The sequence below is a fragment of the Gobius niger genome, assembly GCF_951799975.1.
Source record: "Gobius niger genome assembly, chromosome: 9".
NCBI classification, from domain to species: domain Eukaryota; kingdom Metazoa; phylum Chordata; class Actinopteri; order Gobiiformes; family Gobiidae; genus Gobius; species Gobius niger.
The window spans coordinates 15,436,797-15,462,159 of record NC_136860.1 but is presented as its reverse complement, the minus strand read 5'-3'; the positions used below and the strand labels follow the sequence as shown (position 1 = coordinate 15,462,159).

At 40.7% G+C, this 25,363-nt stretch overlaps 1 protein-coding gene across 5 annotated transcripts in view; it reads left to right on the top strand.

Moving 5' to 3' along the window:
- The window catches only part of LOC306967699 (protein TANC1-like), a gene marked incomplete at its 3' end in the record, with an annotated part of 145,870 nt that overhangs the window by 70,598 nt on the left and 49,909 nt on the right, over nucleotides 1-25,363 (top strand). For all 5 annotated transcript variants that reach the window (XR_013793202.1, XM_079562818.1, XM_079562817.1 and 2 more), the window contains 3 exons: nucleotides 2,602-2,735; nucleotides 9,079-9,268; nucleotides 17,471-17,782. Coding sequence is in view for 4 of the 5 variants with exons in the window: in XM_079562818.1 (XP_079418944.1) it covers nucleotides 2,602-2,735; nucleotides 9,079-9,268; nucleotides 17,471-17,782 (636 nt within the window). The remainder of the gene's footprint in view (nucleotides 1-2,601; nucleotides 2,736-9,078; nucleotides 9,269-17,470; nucleotides 17,783-25,363) is intronic.

Genomic DNA, 25,363 nt, shown 5'->3' with positions numbered 1-25,363 from the left:
TTATTCCCTGTCAGCCTTATTAATAGCTGTAGAGAAAAGAGGTTAGGGGAGAGTAGAGGGGAAGGTGCTGACGGAGAGCTGCATAATAAGCTTTTGTATTGTGAATAGTATGTGCCGCGCTGCGCTCATCTTTGATTCATTTGCTACAGCTGTACACGGACACGGCATTCATCATTTGAGAAAAGGTGTTCACATATTTGGGTTGGGATTGTGAAACATCAGGGTTTTTCTTCATTGTGACTTCATAGTTAATAAGCTTTTTAAATGTTTGGACATAAAAGTAGATAAAGCATCTTTTGGGCACCTCAGCATTGAAGGCTTCTGCTTTGTAACGTCAAATAATGTCTGTGATAAAGACTTTAGAGTTTATGATTGAGGACTGTGTTGGTCCAACGCAGGAAGCAGAGGGCGCTAGCAATGCGATGCTAGCAAAACAATTGCACAGTGATGAACACACGTCGAGTGCAGAGCAGCTCAGAACAGGTGATGATAGATGGACTTTGACAATGTGACAGTTCTGGGTTCTATTTGTTATTCATCAAAATGCAGGACATTCAAAGTTTGGTGTTTTTAATTCTATCAAAGGAGCAGGATTACTGAAGTATAAGCGTGTCACTGTAATTACTATATCGACTTATCACCCAATAAATTACAGAAAAACTATATTTTTTGTCCCAATATTTTTTTGACAGTACATTTATTTCTATTTTAATTCTTATCCTATTTTTGTAGTACTTGAAGAATTTTACTGAACTAAATGTGTTTTTTTGAGTTTCATGTTAACTGCTACTCGTGCATTATAAAGGATATGTCATTGTGTACTTTTAGTACAAGGTATTATTGAGATTTCCATTTTTTTAGCTGGTTTAAGTGGCACATAAAGTGGTCAATATTATAGTTTATATTTTATTTTATATATATTAATATATTAATATATTAATATATATATATATATATATATATATATATATATATGTTTTAATATATATATATTTTAATATTATATCAAACTTCAAATTATGTTATTGTGACAGGCCTACACAAGTAAAGTACTACTCTTGTAGCGTAAAAGGATGGTTGGTTTTGTGAGGCATGTCATATTTTATGTTAATAAAGCCCCAATGACCTCATAAAGTGTTGGCCTCAGTTGCTCTTATGCAAAAGAGTTTATTTATTTAGATTTTTTTTAACACATCCGTGTAATAAACTATATTGTCTTTGTTACCTCCTCTCCCAGTTGTTTAATGGCTTTCATGTTCAGAGGAACATGCCAATGCAGTTTTGTACAGCTATTATTTTCTTGAGAAGTCAAGATGTACAATAAGTACTTCATGCTCGTTGTGAAGTAGTTATTGCTTCATTTTATATTATTGGGTGTTCTTTTCACCCTCTAACCACCTTTGAGTTTGATTGAGCTTGATGCATCTACAATTTGATACATTTGAGCTGTCTTGAGTGAGTGTGTAGACCGAGAAATCCATCTATACCAAAGGAGAGTGAAAACAGATGAACTGTATATTGTCTGATTATTGGATGGATCCATATACATACTTGCCAACACTGGGTTGTGAAAAATAGGGAGATTTTATCTCATCGGTGTATCTTGCCAGGTGTTTTTGAATTTGCTGATGTCATTTCTTACTTTGTATTTACCCGATGAAGGAAACTTGTGCTGTAAATATTGTTTCTTTGATATTCCATATTATCCCGTTTACCACTGAGGACAAAAAATTAAAAAAAGCAGTTTTAATAGTTGAAAAGAGTACCAGAAGTGGGCAGACCAGTTCTATAAGAATGAAAAGTACTGACACTTGAGCTCAAAAGTGAAGACAAAGGGTCAGAAAATCTATGGAAAATAAGCTTTATTTAAAACAATCTTTGATTAAATTAAATACTTTTGGAACAGGAACAGAAAATATGATTTACCTAAATAAGAATTTATGTTATCATCTAATGAGTGTAAGGTCTACACAGGCCTTTTTCAAGCTTTTTTTTTCCGGACCGCACACGGTAAAGGCACAGCGTGCGAAGCCAAAGGTGGATGCTGTGTCCCACAGCGTCTGTGGTGAGTCTAAATATGAATAGCTACGGGAATCAGCACTGAGTAGACTATAGCGCGATACCAGAGAGGCAAAGGAGTGACTCTTCTCAAGGATCGGGTTGACAGATCATGCAAATATATGCCCCACAATCTCACTTGTTTCCTTCACTGTAAAATCAGGAGATTAGCGGGAGAAATGACTGCACGGGAGCACTGCGGGAGATAGGGTTAAAAAAGGGAGTCTCCCGTGCAAATCAGGAGAGTTGGCAAGTATGCATATAAGACTGAAGAAAACTAATGTAGACAATGTGACTTGTAAAACTTGTCACATTTAAAAATGAGCAGTGAGTAATGATGTTAATGTCATGTTTACAACTACAGGATTTCTCACAAACAAACAGTAACTTCCCACCTCCACCTCCATCCCTGATCCCTCTCTCTGCTTAGACTACAGACCAAGGCCATGCATTTGAGCTTAGACTTGTCCGTTGTGGGTCATCCTAACACTCTCTCTCTCTCTCTCTCTCTCTCTCTCTCTCTCTCTCCCCATGTTTCTCCAGAGTTACAAGCGAACAAACAGCCCAGCCCCTCCTCTCCCGCCACTCAGGAACTGATGACAAGGCTGGGCTTTCTACTGGGAGAAGGGATCCCCGGCACGGCACGCATACCTATGGACGACAAGAATGAAAAGAAGGTATTCGAGTTTTTTTTCTCTCTCTCTCCCTCGCTCCCTCCCTCCCTCTCTCTCCTCCCCACCCCTTCACCTCCCGCGCTCTCGCTCTGAAACAGCAGCTGCAGCAGCACTCAGAGCTAGAGGAGAGAGGGATGAGAGCTCCATGGACTTTCCACCACGGCACGGATTTTAGTATTTGATTCGGTGTTTGACGGTTTTGAGCAACTGGCAAATTGGGATTTTAGCTGATAACTCTGGAAGCGCTTTCTTGGCGGAACTTATTACGGTGAGTCCGTTTGTTGGAAATTAAGGCTGCACGATTTATTCAAACTCATTAGTTTTTGTGATTACATGTACTCAAAGTAATTAGCCAATCCAATTAGCTCAAACTGCTTGGGATTTAGATGGCAAGTTGGAACAAACAAACACTACGAACTGTAACTTATTGATATGATCTCAGATGAAAACGTGTTATTATTGTTTTGATTTGTTCTTTCATGGTTTTTGAAAAGCTATATATAAAACAACTTGGTTTAGACTTAACCCAAGTGATATCTTCCTATCATTCGTCAATATTTATTTAACTGCAATATACTTAGGAATATGTTCTTTATACATTCTCCCTTAATTAGCTTCTCCAGAGCAAACTGCAGTTTTATATACATATAGAAGCACAAGTTTGAAATCCCAGCGCATGTGTTTTGTTTATGGAAGTGGCCTGTGCGGTCCATTAGTCTCTGGGAAACGCGAGTGCACTTTTGGACCGTGTAACCGGAGGAACCCAAGACGACTCCCGAAATAGAGTTATGTTTGGAGGGAGACTCGGGTGTGTTTGGGGCCCGGGCTAATTACAAACACGTAGGTCTTAAAGAGCAGCGGACAGCCCGCCGCGCCATAACCGTAAGTGATTCATCTCGGACAGAACGGTACGAGATGAGCCGCCGGGGAAGCTTCAGAGGGGATTTTAAGAGCAGGTAGTTTGCTGAAATAACAAATACTGGGAGATGCTGCAGTGGGTTTTGAGCTCAAATCCACCTGCTGATGTCATGAGGTGTTGCTCCGAGATCGCACTCCAATTGCCTCCAGTACAACACATCTCTTCCAAATAGTTCTTATTTTTGTTTTTTGGGAAAACCAATGGTTCCAAAAGTACTTAAAAAAAGAAATTTAAATTCTACAGGGATGACAATCAACCCTTGCCCACAAACTGGAGGTTAACCAGTTCAAGTGCTTGTTACAGCCACAGGCCGTCCTCGGTCAATCCAATTTTCAAGAGGGGATATTATGCTTTTTGCAGGTATTTGGTAATAATCTCAAACAATTCATACACTTTGTTGGTTAAAAAATGCAATATTGATTTAAAATTGCTGATCACATGATCTCCCCATAAGCTCCTCCCAGCCCCCTCCTCAGGCTCGCCTTCGCGGCGCAGCTGTTTCAATGAAGAGTAAAAAAAAGGAAGGGAAAAGCATGATCTACAGTGTGGCTGTAGGCTGTAGTGAAGCTATGGCGTGTGATTGTGCGTCTCGATGAAAGGATTAAGCTTAGAAAGAAATCGAGAGGTGAGGAAAGCATTTCCTGGGTGCGAAGGACCTCAGGGGGAGCTTTTTGGGAAAAGAAGAACATGATATAAGCTTTAAAAATTTTGCTTTATGCCCCGTTTTGATAAAGGAATGGAACAAAACGCACCGGATCTCAGCAGCTCCTAAATGTGCGACTCATACTCAACTGATTACTATTACAAACTTTACAATCACACGCAAGGATACATAATCTCGTTTTTTTTCTCACTATTTAAATTTGTGTCCTCCATTACAACTAAGTAAATACATTTATTTATTTTTATCTTTTCCATTTGAGAGTTTTTTTGCCGCCATATTGCACGAGGTCCTCACTGGCTTCGTGTGGCTCCACATCTTGAATTCTCATGAGAACGAGGGAAAGGAGCGCGTTATTGTCATCTGCCAGTAATTCTGTTTTCCTGAGTGCTGCTTTACAGCAGGTCTTAAACTCAGCATGTTGTTGTTTTCACTAAATTACACAAATCCTGTATTAGAGGTTTTTGCTAGTATCACAGTGTGTTGTGGGCTACTGCCTCGGGCTTGTTGTTGTCAGGAGGAAATAGCTGAGAAGCACTCAAAACTGAGGACCTTTTAAAAACTCTCGTCGAGTGAAGATGGGCCTAATGAGTTGAGGTTAGAATTGCAGAGGGCACTGTTTGGAAACAGCAGCAGCAAAAGCTTGTTTTTTGAGATTAATGTGTTTTCTGGTATTAGTAAAACTAGCTTTAAAATGAGGTTTATTAATTGTTAAGTGTCAGTCATACTTAACTAAAGAATTGTTCGTAAATTGAGTGTACACTCAGCATCTAATAAAGCTAAATAAAGTGTAGTTATTATGAAGTGTTACCATTACCTGCATTTTCCACAATGTGGCTTTAAGTAATTCCTCTCTGATGAGCAGCTGACATTTGTGTAGACCTGCAGCCAATAATGTTCAGACTAGAAGTTTGTTTTTTATGTACACTACCGCTCAAAAGTTTGAAGTCACTTAAAATGTCCTTATTTTTAAAAGAAAAGCACTGCTTTTTTTTAATGAGAATAAAACATTAAATGAATCAGAAATACAGTCTAGACATTGTTAATGTTGTGAATGCCTTTTCTAGCTGGAAACGGGTGATTTTTAATGGATACCTCCATAGTTGTGCAGAGGCTCCAGTGTTCTAATGGTACATTGTGTTAGCTAATCGTGTTTGAGTGTAATTGATGATTAGAAAACTCTCGTGCAATTATGCTAGCACTGCTCAGAACTGTTGTGCTAATGAGAAAAGCTACAGAACTGGTCTGGGTGACCCCAAGCTTTGGAACGGGAGTGCACGAAATAGTCAAATATTAGCTTTTACTGGTAGTCAAAGGTTTGTTTGTTTTTTTAACTGATTGAATACTTCTTTTATAGTCCAAAGTCCATACACTTTCACATGACAACACATGACAGTGTTGTCTATTTCTACACTGTCTATTTTAGTGTTGAAATAGACAAAACATGTCTTTCCTAATAATTAATAGTACATCTTTTGTTTTCAGACTGATTTAATCTGCTTTATTCTTGTCAGTGTGAACTCCGCTGGCATTGATTGTGTTTTTTGTCCTGAAATTAGGGCACCAGCCAATGATAATGGCCCTATTTCTGCTATGCGAGCCTTCAAATTGACGAAAATCCATAATATACTTTGCCACATCACTTGGGCACAGTAGTTATGAAAGTGGCCATGCGAAGTTGCTATGATGTAACAGAAACGCAAGCCCAGTTTAGACTCTCTTTAGGCTCAAATCATTTACAATTCTCTTAAAAATATCTTGCTTCTGATTAAACCTACAAGTGCTCTTTGATTTACTTTTTAGCGAGGGGAGCAGTGCAGTCCCTTTTTAAACTAATAGGCCAATGGATAAAGTAGGGCAGACACAATATATTGCTAGACGATAATGGGACAGTGCAGCTTTCAAGAATGACCATCGCAAAGCCAGAATCATGGCCGCTATTGTACTTTCAGCAGAGGCAGCACACAATTAGAGGGAAGATGAGAAAGAAAATGCCTTAATTGAGATTGCCATGCTTGTCTTTCCATTCAAAGGAAAGATGCGTTTGCTTTATGCTTGTCAGACAGGCCGGAGAGCACAAAAAGGTATCCATTGTACAACGGCAGTGTTTTTTTTCTTTTTCTAAAATTCCCTTCAGGCTTATTCCACCGAGACGTGTAAGTGTGCAATTTTCCAGCTGTGTTCTGTTTGCAGAGCTTAGCAACTTTTGCTCAAATGTTATGCTCAAATTTAGACTTCACGTGCTTTCGCTCCACCCCCCCCACCCCAGTCAATTGTATGATGTGTTTTGGAGTTGTACTTTTTGCTTGATATTCATATTGTATCCCAAATATGGTCCAGAGAGATGAAATGGATACTGCTCATGTCGGAAGAATGCGGGTTTGTTGCCAGGCCAGACAGTAAAATTACATCAAGAGGCAATTTATATAGAGATGTTTCAGGGCTTCGATGGACAACACGCACAGACGAAGACATGCTACATTTACAGGTTAGCTCAGAATGATACATAAAATACTGTGTTATGTTCTTAGATGTGGGAGTAAGTGAACAGTCTGTAAAGTTAAGAGTATTTGTTAGCTGAATTTTGAACTGTAGGCTGTTGACGATCTTTCTCCAGTTCCAAAAACCAGGAACTTGGTCTGGGGCAGTCAATAACGAAGTACTTGAATAGTAGTTTTGCTGAGAACTTGTTATTTTTCTACTTCACATTTGTACGATTGTGCATGTAAGTTTACACACCCTGCCTGGTGGATTTTTCCTTTTTTGTCTTTGGTCATACTTGAACTCCTCAAGCGAAAGGACAAGATCGCGAATACAAGCGGCTGAAATGAGTTTCCTTCGCAGGGTGGCTGAGCGCACCCTCCGAGATCGGGTGAGGAGCTCAGTTACCCGGGAGGAGCTCGGAGTAGAGTCGCTGCTCCTTCACGTCGAAAGGAGCCAGCTGAGGTGGCTCGGGCATCTGTTCCTGGTCCAGGCATGTCCTAGTGGGAAGAGGCCTCGTGGAAGGCCCAGGGCACGTTGGTGGGACTATGTCTCCGAGCTCACCTGGTGTCGCCTCGGGGTCCCCCCAGAACAGCTGGGGGAGGTGTGTGTGGATCGGGAAGTCTGGGCAGCTCTGCTGAGACTGCTGCCCCCGCGACCCGGCCCCGGATAAAGTGGAAGAAAATAGATGGATGGATGGATGGATGGATGGATGGATGGATGGATGGATGGATGGATGGATGGATGGATGGATGTTTTTGGCCATTTCTCAAAGAATGTGAATGAAAACACAAACTTTTTTCCCCTCATGGACAATGATGTTGTGAAGCCATTACTGTGAAATGGTTCCTAATACCATATATTGCCCCCTTTAGCATCAATGACAGCTTGGAGTATTTTCTGGCAGTGATGGAGAAGGTTCTGTATATAATCTAATGTTAAAGCGGCCCATTCTTCTCGGCAAAAAGCCTCCAGTTCCTGTAAGTTCCTTGGCTGTCTTGCATGAACATGAGCTTGCCCCACAGTGGTTCAATGATATTGAGGTCAGGAGACTGAGATGGTCAGTAACGGGACCTTCACTTCATTCTGCTGGAGCCAGTGGCATCAGTGAACCATCAGTGGAGGTGGTGCCCCGATGGCGCTGGGGTCATTTTGGTGTTTTATTTTGTTATGGTGCTTTGAAATGATTTCACACATTTTCTTTTTTTCACAATAAATGCCTTCACAACATCAACTAACCATGAGTGGAAAAAAAAGTTTTTGTATTTTCATTCATATTCTGGCCCAAAAAAGTTGCATAAACTATAGGCACAACTGTATAAAGAAAAAAGTACTTTATTAGCAGAATATTTGGTCAAATCCTTATGAAGCACACTCCAGAACAGCAGATGGTGCTGTGTAGAAATACTGTCACAGAAGATTTGTTCCCGTCGTGTTGCTGTCAATGAGCGAAGAAAGCACTTCTCTTCGGTCCTTATGGCGGGGTGCTGACATTGCTGTGATGCTGTACTCCCTAGTGGCCAGGGGCGACTCCAGAAGGTTCACTATAATATGGAAACCAATGGGGACTTTACATGTGTCAAAAACAGCTCAAAAGCCTGACTCCAAAGTGACTCCTGACTCCTACTTTCATTGCTTCTAAAAAGGCAGTTTTCTCCCGTGACAACTGAGGAGAGTATTATGCTTTTAACCACACTGGTTTTTGTTGTATGTATTTTTAAAGTTTTAGCTTTGGGCTTTGATTGACAGGCCCTGGAGAACTGAGGAGGCTTTTGCCTGCTCAGCCCAGCTCTGGTGTTTCACGTCTTTGTGAATTTTCTTTTTGGAACATGCTTTGTTGGAGGAGACTGCGCTGCCATCATGGATTCTATTATTAATGTAAATTAGAAGGACTAAGGTGCCAATATTGTGTTTATGGCGGCTGTACAGGTGGGCAATTTGGGAGTGAGTGATGTTTTTGAAGAACATTTTATTATTGAAAAACCTATTTAAACTGATTTCCATTTCAGTAATAATTTGATGAAGAAACTTTTACTTGTGTTTGAGTAATATTTGACTGGGAGTGTCTGTACTTTTGCTCAAGTAATAAAGGTTTGATCACCACTGCATGGAAGCGTTTGGAAACGTGCGTCACACCGGAAACAAAGAAGGGGAAGCAGATTATTTGAATAAGATGTTTATGATCAATGTAGCATTTTCAAACCAACAAAAAGTTAGATATTTATCCAAAACATACTTGCACAGCATCTCACATTTCCTCACAAACTTCTGTTGTCTGTTGGCAGTGCTCAGTGACCAGCCAGGGAATCAGCCCCTGCTCCACCCTGACCAGCAGCACGGCGTCCCCCTGCACAGACAGCCCCTGCTCCACCCTCAACAGCACCTCGGGGCGGCCCCCCCTCAGCCGCTGCAGCCCCTGTGGCACCATCACCACCCCCAGCTCCACGCTCGAGAGCAAGGACAGCGGGATCATAGGTGAGTGCAGTTTACGCGGCGGACACAATCGAGGCTCGATGATCGTGTCCGCTCCACTCAAGCCAGATGGCACATATGGAAAGTGTACTCCGAGCTACGAGGGGAACTGATGGATTTGCGATGGGATATTACTCGCATGGTGTTTCTGGATCGGAGGCATTTGTAGGAAGGCTTTACGACAATCCCGCTGTAGGTCATTTTAGTGATTGTAAATAATACGAGGTGGAGTAAAGGTGAAGTATCCTTCCTACCCTGTACCTAACTTGGAGTAAATTCAAACCCCTTTTGCCACATAGAGTTTTGTGTTGTCGTAACTGCATGAAATTCTCAGTTGTGTTACACCAATTGGAGATTTTCATTATGTAAAATATACATGTTTTACGTTTACTGTTTTGTGTTACTGGGTATTGTTGTTTTTATTTACCAACAAAGTGGTGGATTGTGGCCATGACATTCAGTTTGTATCCCCTTTTCCCCAATTGTTAATGTGCAAGTAGTAATTTGTGATAGAATTATAATTGCCGCATCTTCTCTGCATCATATTGTTTTTGGAAACCATTTCTATACATTGCGAACCAGGAAGCAATCTTCACCTCCTTGAAACATGCAAATAAACGCAGGCACGAGAAGAATTAGGAAGTGCGGAAGAGTTGAAGGGAGCTAGTAATGTATAGGGGCGGCTGCTAGCAGTTCAACTTTTTTGCATACTGCCAGTGTCTGAAGTGAAAACATTAGCAAGTGGTTAGTATTTGAAGAACTAATTTGTGCTAAGTAAGCTAAATGCTATGTTCTACGTAAGTTAATGCTATGTGCTACGTAAGCTAAATGCTATGTGCTACATAAGCTAAATGCTGTGTGCTACATAAGCTAAAGCTAAATGCTATGTTCTACGTAAGTTAATGCTATGTGCTACGTAAGCTAAATACTATGTGCTACATAAGCTAAATGCTGTGTGCTACATAAGCTAAAGCTAAATGCTATGTGCTACGTACGGTACGCTAAAGCTAAATGCTATGTTCTTCGTAAGCTAAATGGTATATGCTTTTAAGCTAAATGCTATGTACACTCGGGCGAACGACTTCCCCAGTTGGGAATGCATGTGAACGCACGCTCAACTGGGGAAAACGACTGGGGAATTCGGGTCATAACGAGTTTCCCGACATTCCCGCACCTGACTGCGGAAATCAGCTGATTTGTTCTTTGATTGTCTAATGTGAGATTTTTCGTGTTAGCTGTCGTCATCCTCGTGACAAAATTGCAAGTGAAATGCCCGACATCGACCTTAGCAAAAAGTTAATTCAAGTAATATTTTTAAAAACTAACAAACTACCGTTTAGCTTTTGACATCTTTAAATGATTAGCTCAGCTAAGCGCTAATCAGTGATAAAAGGGGAAAATGACGTCACATCTCGGGAAAACGACCACCCCAGTCCACATGAACGCACTAATAAGCTAAATGCTATGTGCTAAATATGGGTACAGCTAAATGCTATGTGCTACATAAGCTAAGTGCCTAAAGCTCATACAAACTAGGTTAGCTATTAGTAATAGTATCTGTAGTATTTGTTCTCTCATGAATTTTCAAGAAGTCGCTGTGGATAGTAAAGCTGATTTTTGCTGCATTAAACAACCGCTTATAAGGAAATTCCCAGACCATCTTGAAAACCCAAAGAATGCCTGTGATGAGCCAAGTCACCTGCACATCTAATTGAAAACCAGGCTTCGATAAATCCTTATGGAAACAGCACAGTGCGTTGCCGTGCCAAAAGCAAAGCTGAAAAGCCCCCTCAGCTCATAGTAAAGCATTAGGACACTAATTGTATAGCCCAGATAAGAACAAAGAGAATGGAAAGCTTTTGACCTCTTCCTTGTAATTTAATTGTAGCATTTATCCAGTTCAAAGCAGGCAACAGAACAGACGCCAGAGGTCGAGCAAGGTCACACTGTCCTCATATTACTCATTATAGTGTGAGCATGTTTTTAATCTAAGGCCGAGTTTAATCAACGCGTGAGAACTGCGCATGGAAATATGATTTGGAGCATATTTTTTGGAGCTAATAAAATGTTTTTCAAGCATCGGTAAATTTTCAGTAGAATAAATGGCAGCTATTTATTTTTTGTATTGGTCTTGCACTTTAAGTTTCTCAATCTTATTAAGGGTTAATCGTTTTTTAGAAAAGTCTCCAAGTCGCCATTTTTCTGCTCTTGCGTGAACACTGAGACCTCCAATGCTAAACTAATACGAGAATGTCATGCATTCTACTCATGTCATGCAAAAACATCACATGTAAGTCATAACATGTTTTAGGTCGAAACTACTTCATAATACGTTTTACTAATACAGCAACATGCCCCACACAACTTTTATATATGTTTTAGCTTTCTATCGTTCATATCCAAGGGGAAGGTACATTTGGCACCGCACCCTTTGTAAAATGCAACCAAAATGTCAAGATGTCCTGAAAACGATTTGTTATTGGAGTCCCGCTTCACCCTACAGCTGTTATTGACTCGTGAAGCAGCGAGTATCAGGAATCGACACTGACATTTTGACATAGCACTGTATCTCGGGTAATAGACATCTCGACATCTGTGGCCGGGCTGACAGTGAGCTGACATTCCGCTGTATGTATTTATCCATTTGCTCGACTCACAAGCAGCTAATCAGACATGCAGGATTTGACGTATGGACGGAAATGGCAATTGATTAGATAAGGGCATTGATTTACTGCAGATTCTTGTAAACAACGTTGGCTCAGCGTAAATAAAGTGCGATTTATTCTGAAAACGATTTGGATTTATCATTAGCAGTAGCAGCATAAACGCCCAATATTTAGGGAAATGGCAGATGTTTATAACTTGTGAGGTAAGATTTGCGAGCCATGTTTTACTATTCAGCAAAACAATTGCAATAATGTTCTCTTGTCAAAGTAATTTCATTTCTTTCTTTCTTTATTAGCTTTTTTTTATTATTGATTGACTGCGGAATTCTTCCACAGTCAATTATTGGTTTTCATGTTCTTTATTGATTGACTGCGGAATTCTTCCGCAGTCAATTATTGGTTTTCATGTTCTTTATTATTATTCCTCTTCCATCTTTTTCCTGATTTTCTCCAGCTTTCAGCACCTTCATGCTTTGTGCAATTTATGCAAGTTATGCATCAAAATGTTCCGCATGTTGAGGAGAAGGGTGCTATTACTTTTGGGACTTCTGCAACTTACGGTTTTTCCGCAATCGGCCGAAATGTCGGAGATTTTTCCCATTGACTTATAATGGGGCTGCCGCAAATCCATGCTTTTCTGCACTTTTTTCTGCATTTTCTGCAATTTCTGCACTTTGTGCATGTTCAGCTTCTGCAACTTGTGGGTTTTGAGAAAAAATTGGCCATCTGCAGTTTTACAGTTTTTTTATATGAGAGTTTGAAATTTTTACATTAGTGTGTATGTGGACCTGTCGCATTAGTGTGTATGGGGGAATCCAGCCAATGGGGAATCAATGGGGAAACTGCAGAATGGCCTTCTGCAGTTTTCCATTTTTTTTATACGGGAGTTTGAAATGTTTGCATTGGTGTGTATGGGGGGAATCCAGCCAATGGGGAGACTCCAGGCCTTTCAGCCATTTGTGCAGCTTCTGCCAATCAAGCACTGAGGCCATTTCAACAGTTTGACCAGTTTATGGAATATAAAAAGTTTATGCAATATTTACAATTTATGCAAAGTAACCACTTTATGCATTTTAAAGAGTTTATGCAATTTAAGAGTTTATGCCATTTAGGATTTATGAATTTTAAAGAGTTTATGCAATTTACATAATTTATGCAAATTAACCCATTCATGCATTTTACCACTTTATGCAGTTTATACAGTTTATGCAACATGACATTTTATGCATTTTACCAGTTTATGTAAATTAGATTATGCAAAGTAACCACTTTATGGAATTTAAACAGTTTATGCATTTTAAAGCAATATAATGCAATTTAATAGGGATTTTCGCATATAACCAATTTATGCAATTTGAACAGTTTATGCAATTTCTGCATTCGCTTCCCGCAATTCCGCAGTCAATCGCAATGGCGCAAGCTGCATTTATTTAATGAATCTATTACTTGAAGGTTCTTTGTAAGTTAAACTAAATACGTTGTATCTGTGAGGGTATTTTTTATGTACACTGCCCGACCAAAAAATAAAAGGTCACCACCGGGATGTAGCCAACTGTTATGATCTGGTGTGACTGCAGTTAGTGAGATCTAGTTTCATCAACTCTATGAGCCCAAAGATCAGCTGACTACCTGAACATCCTGAAAGACCAGGTTATTCCATCAATGGATTTCTTCTTCCCTGATGGCACGGTCTATTTCCAAGATGACAATGCCAGGACTCAACAAGCTCACAGTGTGAAAGAGTGGCTCAGGGAGGATGAGACGTCATTTTCACACATGGATTGGCCACGACACACGAGTCCAGATCTTGACGCCTTTGAGAATCTTTGTGATGTGCTGGAGAAGGCTTTTGTGCGGTGCTCACACTCTCCCATCATCAATACAAGATCTTGGTGAAAAATTACGCTGGATTTGAATTATTTAAAGGGGGGGTATTATGCAAAATCGACTTTTTCAAGCTTTACATCATGTTATTATGTCATTCCCTCATTAAAAACATGCCTGAAGTCTTGTCTTGGCACATTCACGTAATTTTGAGTAATCTGTAAAAACTCTGACGGCAGCCATTTTAGGGATAGGTTTGCCTGAGTCCTCCTAGGAACGCCCCCACCTCCTGGAGACGCCTCCAAGCTTTCGTCACCAGCCGAGTAACCAACCACTGCTCCTCAGCAAAACACCCTCCCCACTGATGCCACAGACAGCGTGTGGAGGGGGCGTGTCTGAAAGGCTCAGAGGTTCTTAAAGAGACAGAGGCCTATTTCAAGACATTCACTACAGCCATTTTGAGAGAGCAATTTTATACAAGGCAGTTATTCTAATTTACTGCATTTACAGACCAACAGAAGGTTTCGTCATCATTGTAGTGTGCTATAGACTGGTGCTATGTGATTGAAAAAAGCATAATACCCCCTCTTTAACATATAAATGACGGTCCAGCCATTTTTTTTGTGTGCTGGCTTTTCTTTTGGTCAGACGGTGTATAAAACCTGACCCAAAAATTAGCTTCAGCTCAGACCCAAACCAGCCGTCATATCTTAACCACTTGCGGGATTAAATAAGCATGCATTACAGACACATCTTCTTAGCAAGTCCATCTGAGTTATTCAATATCAAAATGAATGGGAGAGGCCACTCCTTCCATCATTTTAATACATGCACATTTTTTCTCAGAGTCCATTTCCCTATAAGTTATATGCTCTGCCTGGCGACCGAACCTACAGAATGCAAAGCGGCCCCCGGCGTGGATTAGCCTCACGCTGCAGTCTACACAGCTGACATAATTGATCACTCGGAGTCAGTCATTCTTCTCCCTTGATATCCAAGCCGGGCTACTTGTAAATAATTTATGCACTCCATGATGCGTTATCTACCAGGCCTCGATGAAATAAGTGTTGTTATTATGTGATGTTATTGCAAATGTCTGGAGTTTGTTTTTTGTTTTTTCCCCCGCTTCATGCCACCCAGCGGATCGAGGAATAAAAGCAGTGTTTGGTTCTTTTTGAAGTTTGCCACCTATTTGGAAAGGCGCATTCGTTTGACTTTGTTTTGCATTGCTAGACCTGGCCAGCGGAGTCTGAAAAGTGGTCTTAAAAATGACTCCCAAGGGGTTGGCTTCATCAGGAGGAAGGGCCGGTCTGAGATATAAGGCAGCAATCGACTCAAGACCTCAATTTGGACGGTTATTTAGGTGCTAATGTCTTCTGAAAACAGCACAGTATCCCATTTCCAACTAGCAGCCGAGAACCTCTATAAACACGACCATAAATGCCCCAGGATGTATTTGAAATGTGCACCGTGATAACGCGGTTTTGATGGTCGGAATTGGCGGCTCGAGTCTCTTTTCTTGAATACAATATTTGGAGAGGTAAACAGTATAGACGTCACCGGAGCTGGATTTGTTTTAGGAGTGAAATTGAGAGCGATGATGCAACGAGCAGCAGACTTATGAAATTCATAACAGCAATGGTGTGTGCAAACAGAGCCAGCTGGGCAGTTCCAGTTCAGATATCTGGCATTTGCTTTGCTGGTTTCGTTTCAACGGTAAAAGAGAAAGGCTCACCAGAATTCAAATTATAAACATTTCTGTCCATTTTTATTTGTATATGTAACCCCAACATAACCCCATACAGCGATATCTATAACAATATCTGATTCTAACCCCTTATACGATCTATAACAAATTCTAAAACTGCGGACATGATATGAAGCCCTTGTACCGATTCGTTTTGCCCTGAGGCCTAATAATACGCGATTTGTTCTGTCTTATTTGTTTCTGACTCGGTGCCAAATAACAATAAGAAGTTGCAACAGTGGATCTCGAGAGGTTAATTGCCCAAATCTGTCACATTTTACAAGCCATGCAAATGAGGCAGATAAGGCTGACAAATCAAAGTGTTGATTAGCTCATTGAGGAATACAGCCTTCAATTTCACCTCCGAACACGCGCCGCTAATGAGGACTGATGAATGGATAAAAGCCCTTTTCTTGGCACATTTCTTGTTTGAAATCAAAGTTTTCTTCGTTTTGCAGCAGGAAATGGCTTTTTGGTGTTTAAAACTAGCGTGTAATGTCGGTGCTTGGATAGAGGACATTAGCTTTGATGTGTGCCCAAGATGGTTATGCTTTTCCTGTGTAAGGTTGGGGCTTTGGTTTCGAAAAAATCCCGAGCTCACAAGGATATTGACTGTCTGAACAATCGCCAGAATCAAAAATTGGGGTTTGTTTTGCTTTTTTTTTTATTCGGGAGGTGTAATTTGGACCAAAAAGGTGATGTTTGGTGACTATTAGAACAGTGTTTCTCAACTTTTCTGAGCGACAAGTATCACTGGGCACACCGTCAAACCAGTATACCACAAAAAGTATATTTATTGATAATGAAAGTCTAGTCTCAATTGATTTCCCGTTATTTCCGGATTATAAGACGCTACTTTTTTCACACACTCTGAACCATGCGGTTTATACAAGCTAATTTACACGAATGTATGCGCTAACGGCGTAGCGTTTAGATCTCATGGCCGAGCGTGACAGAAAGTTGAAAGACGGGTCATTGGTTTGGATAATCTACCTAATGGTGTCTCACAGCTAGAGATTCACCGATCCAGCTTTTTATGTTACCGATACCGATACTGGGGTTTGAGGCGATATCCGATATTTACCGATTCCAAGAGACTGTCTGAAAAGTGTCTTTCTTTGAGTGAAAAAAAATTATTGACTCTTTTCTCCATCGTAAGATCAATAAAATCATATTTTAGAGTCATGTTGCAGATCAAATATCAATTATATCTATTGGATAAACTTTTAACAAGGATACATTTTCTACTCTAAATATCCTTCGGTATATGACAGGCTTCAGGCTACATTAATATAAACAATTCACGTTAAGTGATCTGATCTTTGCAAATATGTCAGATCAGTTATTTCTTAAACTAAAATAAAAACACTTGGCTTCAGCAGTGGTTATTTTATTTACATTTTTTAGGCTACTTTAGGTATTTGTATCATAGTTTCTGACCCAGCCTTGATTAGTTTTTGTTAGCATTAGCATGCTCACGCAAGCTTTAGCATACTGTTGCTAACCGCAGAATTGTCCGCGGCGATCAAAATACATTTGCAAAGGTTAAAACTAACCCATTCTCCAGGTTCTCAGCTTTACAATGATATGCAGCATATTCACTTAGATTTAGGTGGTAAAAGTTGTGTTTTTAAGGCGTTCAGAGCCAAAACTGGAATCGGTTCAGTATTGGATATTTGTTGCCGATACCCGATATAGTATTTTTTCCAGTATCGGATCGGTGCATCCCTACTCACGGCACACTGGTTGGGAAACACTTTATTAGAACATTATGAACACTGATTAGAGGTGGACAAGCTTGCCAAAAAGCAACAACCCAAAATGGATTTTGTATTTCATTTAGAACTGTGATGTAAGAATAGGGCGACTGTTCGATCACTTCTCCCACCAGAGCATTACTGTCTTACTGCTTCACCCACGTTGCCTAAATGTTCAAATGGATTATGAACTGCCATTTCTCCCCTCCAGCCACCATCACCAGCTCCTCGGAGAACGATGACCGCAGCGGCTCCAGCCTGGAGTGGAGTAAAGACGGCAGCCTGAGAGGGAGCGTGCGGAATGGGCTGGGACAGAGCGTGCGGGGCGACACCTGCTCCCCCGTGGCGGAGGAAGACTCCAACAGCAGCACGCCTCATGACACCCCCTCCAGGGCAGACCCCGGCGCGTCCACGGGAGGGGCGGGACCATCACACCCGGCGACCAATCACTCGCCAGAGGGCCCCGTCACGTACCCCACGCAGACCTCGTCACTCATGATGCCCAGGCCCAACTCAGTAGCAGGTGAGGAGAAGGAAGCTTGTGCAGTGCACTTAGTTTACACGATCATAGCTAAACTAGGTGCAATCTAATGACGGAGAGAAAACCTGCAACTTCAGCCAAGATAAAGATTAATGCTGCAACGTTATTTGCTTTTTGAATAATTTAGGCATTATATCTCTATCTCTATAATCTTTAATTACATTGCTAATCTCCGAGGGGACTTGTGTATAGAACATATTTATCTTTTAGTTTTGAACGGTCTAACTGTAAAGGGTGTTATCTTCAAAGTTTAGCAGTAAATGGATCAGTCTCTTAGTTTTAGTTCCCATGTGCACTGAATACTGAGACAGTTGTTCAGCCGTTGTTCTTCGAGGTATTCTTCTCGTGTTCTGATAAATTGGCTACTTTTGAAAAGTCAAATCTCTTCACATAAAGAGCTGTTTTGTGCTTTGGTAGATATAATGTACCCTTTTAGCTGCATTTAACAGCCACTGGGACTTATGCGTCTATAATGTCATCACCTAATGCTCGCTCCCTGTTTCTGAGTTCAGACTAAGTGCCAGAGGGAACTGACTTCTTCCACTCGCGCTCATTGCATCATTAGACCTTCAGCGTAACGCCTTTCTACACGCATAGCTTCTTCACCTCTGTGAATGGCAAAACACCCACGTGCTAATAGTTTTCTTCACCTCACAGTTCCTATAGCAAAACTTCAGCCCGCCCTGCACACAAACAGTGTTTCTACCATTAGTGTGTCTTGAGCTGGAGGATTTTGGTAAGACACAGGCTACAGGCTCATTGCACGACGTTGCTACACTATTACCTCTACCTTGAAGTCAGTATTTCCCGTCCTATTTCCTAGAGCATTGGTCCTCAACTGGTGGGTCGCAGAACTGTTTTCAGTGGGTCACGAGCCTTTCCCAGAAAACTTTATACACAGAAAAGTATAGAATCACGACTTGAATGACTGTTATCGGTTTGTCTTTAATCATCATTTCAGCTTTTTTTTGGATTATTTCATGCTTAAAGGGATTAGTCATTTTAATAAAGATATTTTTCAAAGATCAGATGGTGGATAGAAAATTTAAGTTTGTCTTAGAGCTAAAGACTAATATGAAGTTTCAAAATACATAAAAATAGCTTTAATTTTTCTTTTTGCAGATTAGTTTGGCACTATTTCAAAAATTAAAGGTGCATTATGCAACTTTTTATGACGAAAAAAAAGTTGATATTTGTGCGTATTTGATCCTGTATGACCCAGTGGCTATATGAGTGGTTATCATGGCGCCTTTACTTTCCATCACGGCGGTCTCTACAACGTTCCAGGTTCAATAGTTTTGCAAGTTTTCTGGTGAGAAGCCGTCAGTGGTGAACACCTTCCAGACAATTGATTCTGGAGTTTCCTAGAGACCACTGTGATGGGAAGTAAAGGCGCCATGCTGACCACTCATACAGCCACTGGGTTACTACAAGGTCAAACACACACAAATATAAACTGTTTTTTCCACATACAAGTTGCATAATGCATCTTTAATATGCATCCAATGAATGTTAGCCATTAGCTCTGATTTGAGAGATACTGAAATATGAACTGCTAAACGTTTTATACTATTCAGACCCATGGAGACAGAATATTCTGCTCAAGAGGACAATGTAGCGATTCGTTTGTTACTTCTGGTGTGTGCGAACTTGTTTTAAATGTGCTTCTTTAACTTTCTATCAACGTCATGCCGAATGCTGCGTGTGACTTCGGGCCCCTTCATCTCTCTGAGTGGCGTCGCCTGTCAGTGGCAGATTGTATGACATGACTTGTGCCCAAGGCTGGCAACTAACTTGTCATCCCCTGTCTGACAAGATGACACTCGAACGTGGAGTTAGACCTGGAGATTTACTGCAGTGGCGAGGAGGTTTTCTGAGTGTGGCCAATGCTTACAGAGTTGTAGTTGCAGTCAGGATTAAGTCCGTGATCCCCTTAGTTTTGAGTCAAGACAAGCACCACCTCATATTTGAACCACAAGTACCTGCAGAAGCCATTCTCGTCCCCTGAATGTTACCTGCACCCCTGCTTGAGAAGCACTGGATTAGGCAGCTGTTGTACATTGTGCCTGGTCCTTGGCTGGTCCATGTAGGAGCCACTGTCTGCCCGATCCGTTCTGCATTCCTGCCTGTTATGGCTCCTCCACACAGCTGTCACAGTTGTTGATACCCCTGCCCCCCTTTCGCCCGCTCTCTTTTAACTGTTTTGTGATTGTGTAGTTTTGGGGCCCTCGCACTTACCTCCCCTCCTGTTTTTCCTATTGACCCCGGCCCCGTGTCGCTGTAGCTCACGGGGCCACCAGATCTGCCTGTAAAAAGTCTTTTGTAAGTTTTGCGAAGGCCGACTGAGGACAGGTAGCTTGTGTAAGTCTTTAAAAGAGTGAATTTGCCTATTGGGTTACAGACAATTGTAGAGTTGAAAAAAAGAAAGCTTGCCTTGGTTATACAACTATCATTTGTGCATTCAGATATATTTCTTCTATGTATTTCTTCTATCTTCTAACCCTGTGGAAAAGGCATTTCAAAAGCATCAATTATTAACAGCTTTACCATATCGTGCCTTTCAGGTTCACACACAATTGGGCCTTTTGAATGAACTTATTTGAAATTTAAACGAGGGCATAATGTTAATAGGTAACTGTTAGTTCACAATTACAAAACATGAAACATGCATTTGAGTAGTGTCAAACCAGGACCCATACAGGAAGTGTGACTCTCCATGTCGTCATTTCAAAACATAGCGCAACTTACCTAAACCTACATTCGGCTTTAGCTTTGGGACAAATGGCAAAGCTTTATATCATGATTTTGTTTTATCACACTGTGATTGGTTGAATTCACCTGTCTCTCACTCAGATCATGTTGAAGTGTGATCAATACTATACAGGCAGTGTCTGAGCAACAGAACAGACCTAAATTATACAACAATCAGCTGCAGTTTTTATCTGTTTGTAAAGAAACAACCTTCAGTTCTATTTATTCCCTTTTTATTCCCATTAATCTCCATATATTCCCATCAATTCCTATAAATTCCTGTTAATTCCCATGTAAAAATTCCAACATTGAAAATTTCTGAAATTGTGTAACCCTAGTTACACCTTCATCAAAAACATACCAGTCAGATTAATTTGTGCATGTTTCAATAATCCTACATAATAAAGCTGGTATAGTCAATTAATCTTATTTTCTCAAACCCTAGCCTTTAGTAAATTGCCATTGTAATTTATGAGAAATAAACAGACCTCAAGCTCTGTTAGCATCAAAAGTATAGAGCATTTTTACTCTTTTATTTTAGCTATCACGTTTGAAAACGGGTTATACAGATAATGTCCGTCCCCCTCCTCCCTCTTTCACACTCCGGTTAACATCACACAGAGATTTCCATGAAGCTCCACTGCGCATTAAAGCCCAGAAACTTTCACCAAACTGGTTCAGATCCCGTTCATTAGTGAGACTCTCTCTTCCTTGTCTGTAGGTAGTTTAAAATGGAATATCTGCCCTCTGCTGGTGTTTTGCATTACTACACTTGTATGATTGGGGGTGTTTTTTAGACACTTGCATGACCGTAAAGAGGCTAGATGCAAGTTGGCTGTTGTATACTCACTACTGCCACCTCAAGTTATACTTGTAACTGCACCTTCTATATTAAGCTCGTGCATGACGGCAATTCGGACCCCAAGTAACAACGTTTTGAGTGACAGTGCAGGATTTTAGAGGCAGTTGTGGTGAACAGGTCTGGGCTCATTCTACACATTAGGACATGGCTGGAACATGTAGGGAGAGGAAAATACATAATTTTAACATTTTTAAACTCTGTATAGTCCCTTTAAGTTATGCTAACAAACTATAAAAATCATGGTGTCCAAGTCTCTAGTTGCAAAAGCTCAGACCTTTGTGCATAAAAACTCTGCAATACTCCTCTCCTAAATGATTCACTGTACCAAACCTTGAAGGAAGCAAAAAAAAAGTGATATAAATGTATTCAGAATCCATAAAGACTAATGAAACAACATGGTGTTGAGTGGTGAAAACTCTATCTTCGGTGAAATGTACACTTTAAATTGCACGAGACCCCGAGCGCAGACTTAAAGCAAGCAGAGCCGGAAGCATGTGCGAGTGGGCTATAGGGTTTACTGTATGAGCTGATGTCATAGATATGCGGTGCTGCCCTCTGGGAACCTGCAGAATTCACACCTCACTTTACAAAGCCAGGGGTGTGACATCAAGGCCTGGGCTTACATTTGGGGCTATGGTCAGGAGCAGACGGCGGCACAGTATACCACAGGGAATGGCAATGCTATACATTTTTGCATGCAGTTGCCAAAGTATATCTTATTCAAGTGCTAAGCTACCTTTTTGCAGGCTAAGGCTTAGGGTTGGGTACCGTTAATACCAGTCTGGGCTCGGACATTTTTTTTTTAGGTACGACCGCTATCGAAAAAATGAAAGTATTGAAAAAAATTGAAAAGTTTTGATGCTGTTGGTCCAGGGACAACATTAAAGTTGTCCCCACCACACATTTTTTTGCCCCATTTTTATTTATTTTTCCCCCAATTTATTTACATATTTTTTTTCTTATTTTGGTCCTATTTTTTCTCGTTTTCAACATTTTTACCCACATTTTTTATTACTAATATTTCACCCCATTTTTCTCCCCAAATTATTCCCCATCTTTCACTCGTTTCCTGACATTCCTGAACCCGATATTGTAAATTTGCAGATCTTCCACACATTATTGTTCTGTTTTTTGGTTCTGGACTGACAAATTTTTTAGCATAGGTATCGACAAAAAGTAACGTTCAGGTATCGGTATCAAAAAACAAAACAAGTATCATTAAAGTACTGGTATACAAAATAATGTAATGGTCCCCAGCCCTACCAGCGTCCATAGAGAATGTGTTCATGGCAGGAGGCACATCTCGCTGGTAACTCACCATGTAGCTCGGTCACTGCAGACAGGAGCCTCTGAAACGGCCTCTGCAAACTTGCATATTGCAGTAAAAATAAGTTTTATGTTTTTACAGAATTATCAAGCACTGCACTTTCACATTAGAAGTGTTGAATTTGTGATGGGTGCGCGTTGCCCTGCTGCTGCCAGCGTGCGCCAGTATAGATTTCTTTCAGCATCATAGTTCAGTATATTGTAACCATGCCTGACAGCTGAAGTGGTTGCACAAAGCATCAGTTTTTTCTGTTTTTCTGTCCCCCCCTCTGCCCTAATGCCAATCAACAGGTGTGCAGCGGGGCCCCTAGAATGTCAGCTATGTTTTGTAGAGGGGAATGTCCTGCGTCCTGCCCTGAAGTGTCGTTTGCCCTGGCCTGGTAAACATGCGTTCTCCCCGGGGACCGTTAGCCGCTGTGGGAACTCCGGCGGGCGGCGCTTTGAACTGTGTTGGAGCATGTTGCACACATTTGGGGCACGCACAGCTGTTAGCGTGGACAAACGTGTACACAAATGTAGCTGTAGGTCTTTGAAAATGACTTCATTTTACTACTTTGTTTGGTTGGGTTGATGTCGATATTGAATCTTTTGTATTCTTAAAGAAACAGGCCACCATTTTTACATACTGAGATATGTTCTTGCCTGAGCTTAGACGAGTTGATGCGTAACTGTCTGGTCTTTGTGCGTGCGCTCAGTCACGCAAGTGTTGTTAGCATTTAGCCTCTCCTAGCATAGTTATAGTTAGAAGCTACCGAGTTGTTCCACGTTTTCCCTATTTAAATACAGCTACGTGAAAAGTTACACGATCCAAGTCTAGTTACACAAAATTAAACATGTTGATTTTCTTAGCGGATAAAAAGGGGAGCTATAGTTTAAGGCGTATTAACACCTTCGTAGTATTTCGCCGTCCGCGCAGTAATGTCAAAGTGCTACAATATAGTACCCCTTTTTATACGCTTAGAAAATCAACATGTTTAATTTTGTGTAACTAGACTTGGATTATGCTAGTGTTGAGTTTTATGACATCATAGTTGATCTTGTGATGTAACATGTAAAATAGAAAATTAATATATACTACTATTCTATAACGAGACATTTTATCTTGCAAACACTGGAGAGAAAGTGATGAGTGGTTAGTGGGCGTTTATGAGAAAGTTGCCGCAGATTAGGAGCCACATCTAATTTATTGCCCCAGGGCAGACTGGGCAAAGTCACAAACCACCAAGTGTGAGAAGGCAATGCAATGTAAAGAGGCGTTATTCTTTTTTTCAAAGAGCTTGAAAGGAGACTGATACATTAATATTAATATTTATTTTGCAATGAACTGTCTTGCATGATTGCTTGTGGCCTTCTCCTGCCCTCTATGCATTCAGTGACCCTCTACAGACTGTATAGACTCGCTGTACAGAATGTTGCAGTATAAAATTTTTACGCATTTAGAAAGTTTGACTGAACTGTACCACTGCAATGCAGTCCTCTAACCTCCAGTTCACTTCACTATACAGCAGTCTGACAAGAATAGACTTAAAGTTCAGTTATGAATGCAGGGTGCATTACATGTTTTCATTTCAAAACCTGCAATATAATATTTGTTGGTATTTGTGTAATTGGTGGCTTTTTAAAAAAACATTTTTTTACTTTGTTCATATTTTGTTTTTGTCATGGTTGATTTGGTGTATGAGCTAAAGTTAATAAAAAGAAAGAAACAGTTGATTGGTTGTTTGGTTAACTGAAGTAACAGGCCTTTCTTGGGCTACATTTTTTAGATTTGTGTCCCTAAACTAGAGGATCTTCAGTTTAGTGCGCTCTTGTTTCAGATTGTGTTTGTTGTACACATTCTGTTCTTAAGTGCTTCACCAACTGCAGTCTATACTTGTTGTTTCCATTTGTTCTGCTCCCCCTGGTAATCAAGCTTGAATCAAAAGCGAAATGTTTTGCATGGAAATTGAAAATAGCTGGTTAGGTTAATATTTCCAGCCCTTTTAAAAGTTGTATCCGTCCAATTAAACTCCCCAGCTTTTAGGGGAGAATGTTATAATGAGTTCACTCCGGCGGTGTCAAAGCACAGCCGCTAATTCACTTTCCCAGAGTTCTTGTGCTGTTTGCCGCTGATAATTCTGTTTGGACCAATTGGGTATAAGCTCTATCGACCTGTTATACGTAATGCCCGCTTTCTGACCGCTTCGGACTGTGTCTACATTGATCGCAAGAGAAAACACTGCAAGTCTTTTTTTTTTTTGTATTTGTCCATGGAAAGGCTACACCGACATCTGTAAGAATGCGACTATTTTCAGAGAGAGTTTGTCGGCGCATCTACGACTCAGCGGGAAGGGGAAGCCATAGCGTCGATCAATCCGGTGGAGTTTTTACAAGACGCTTTTTTGGAGTCCAGCACAGTGCCACTCCATAGACAAAACTAACAGATATGAGGCAGCCACACGTCCGATCGCAGAGGGCCAGTGTGGTCCCCCGCGGAGTTAGCTAAGATGGACTGACAAGGCGAGTTATATAATGTCCCTTCAACAGATAGAGATTTACTGCTCGGATGTGGCTGTTCTGACTGAATGGGGTTTTTAATGTGTCATTCTTGTTGGAAACATTTTATGCAACATACCAGTCTATTA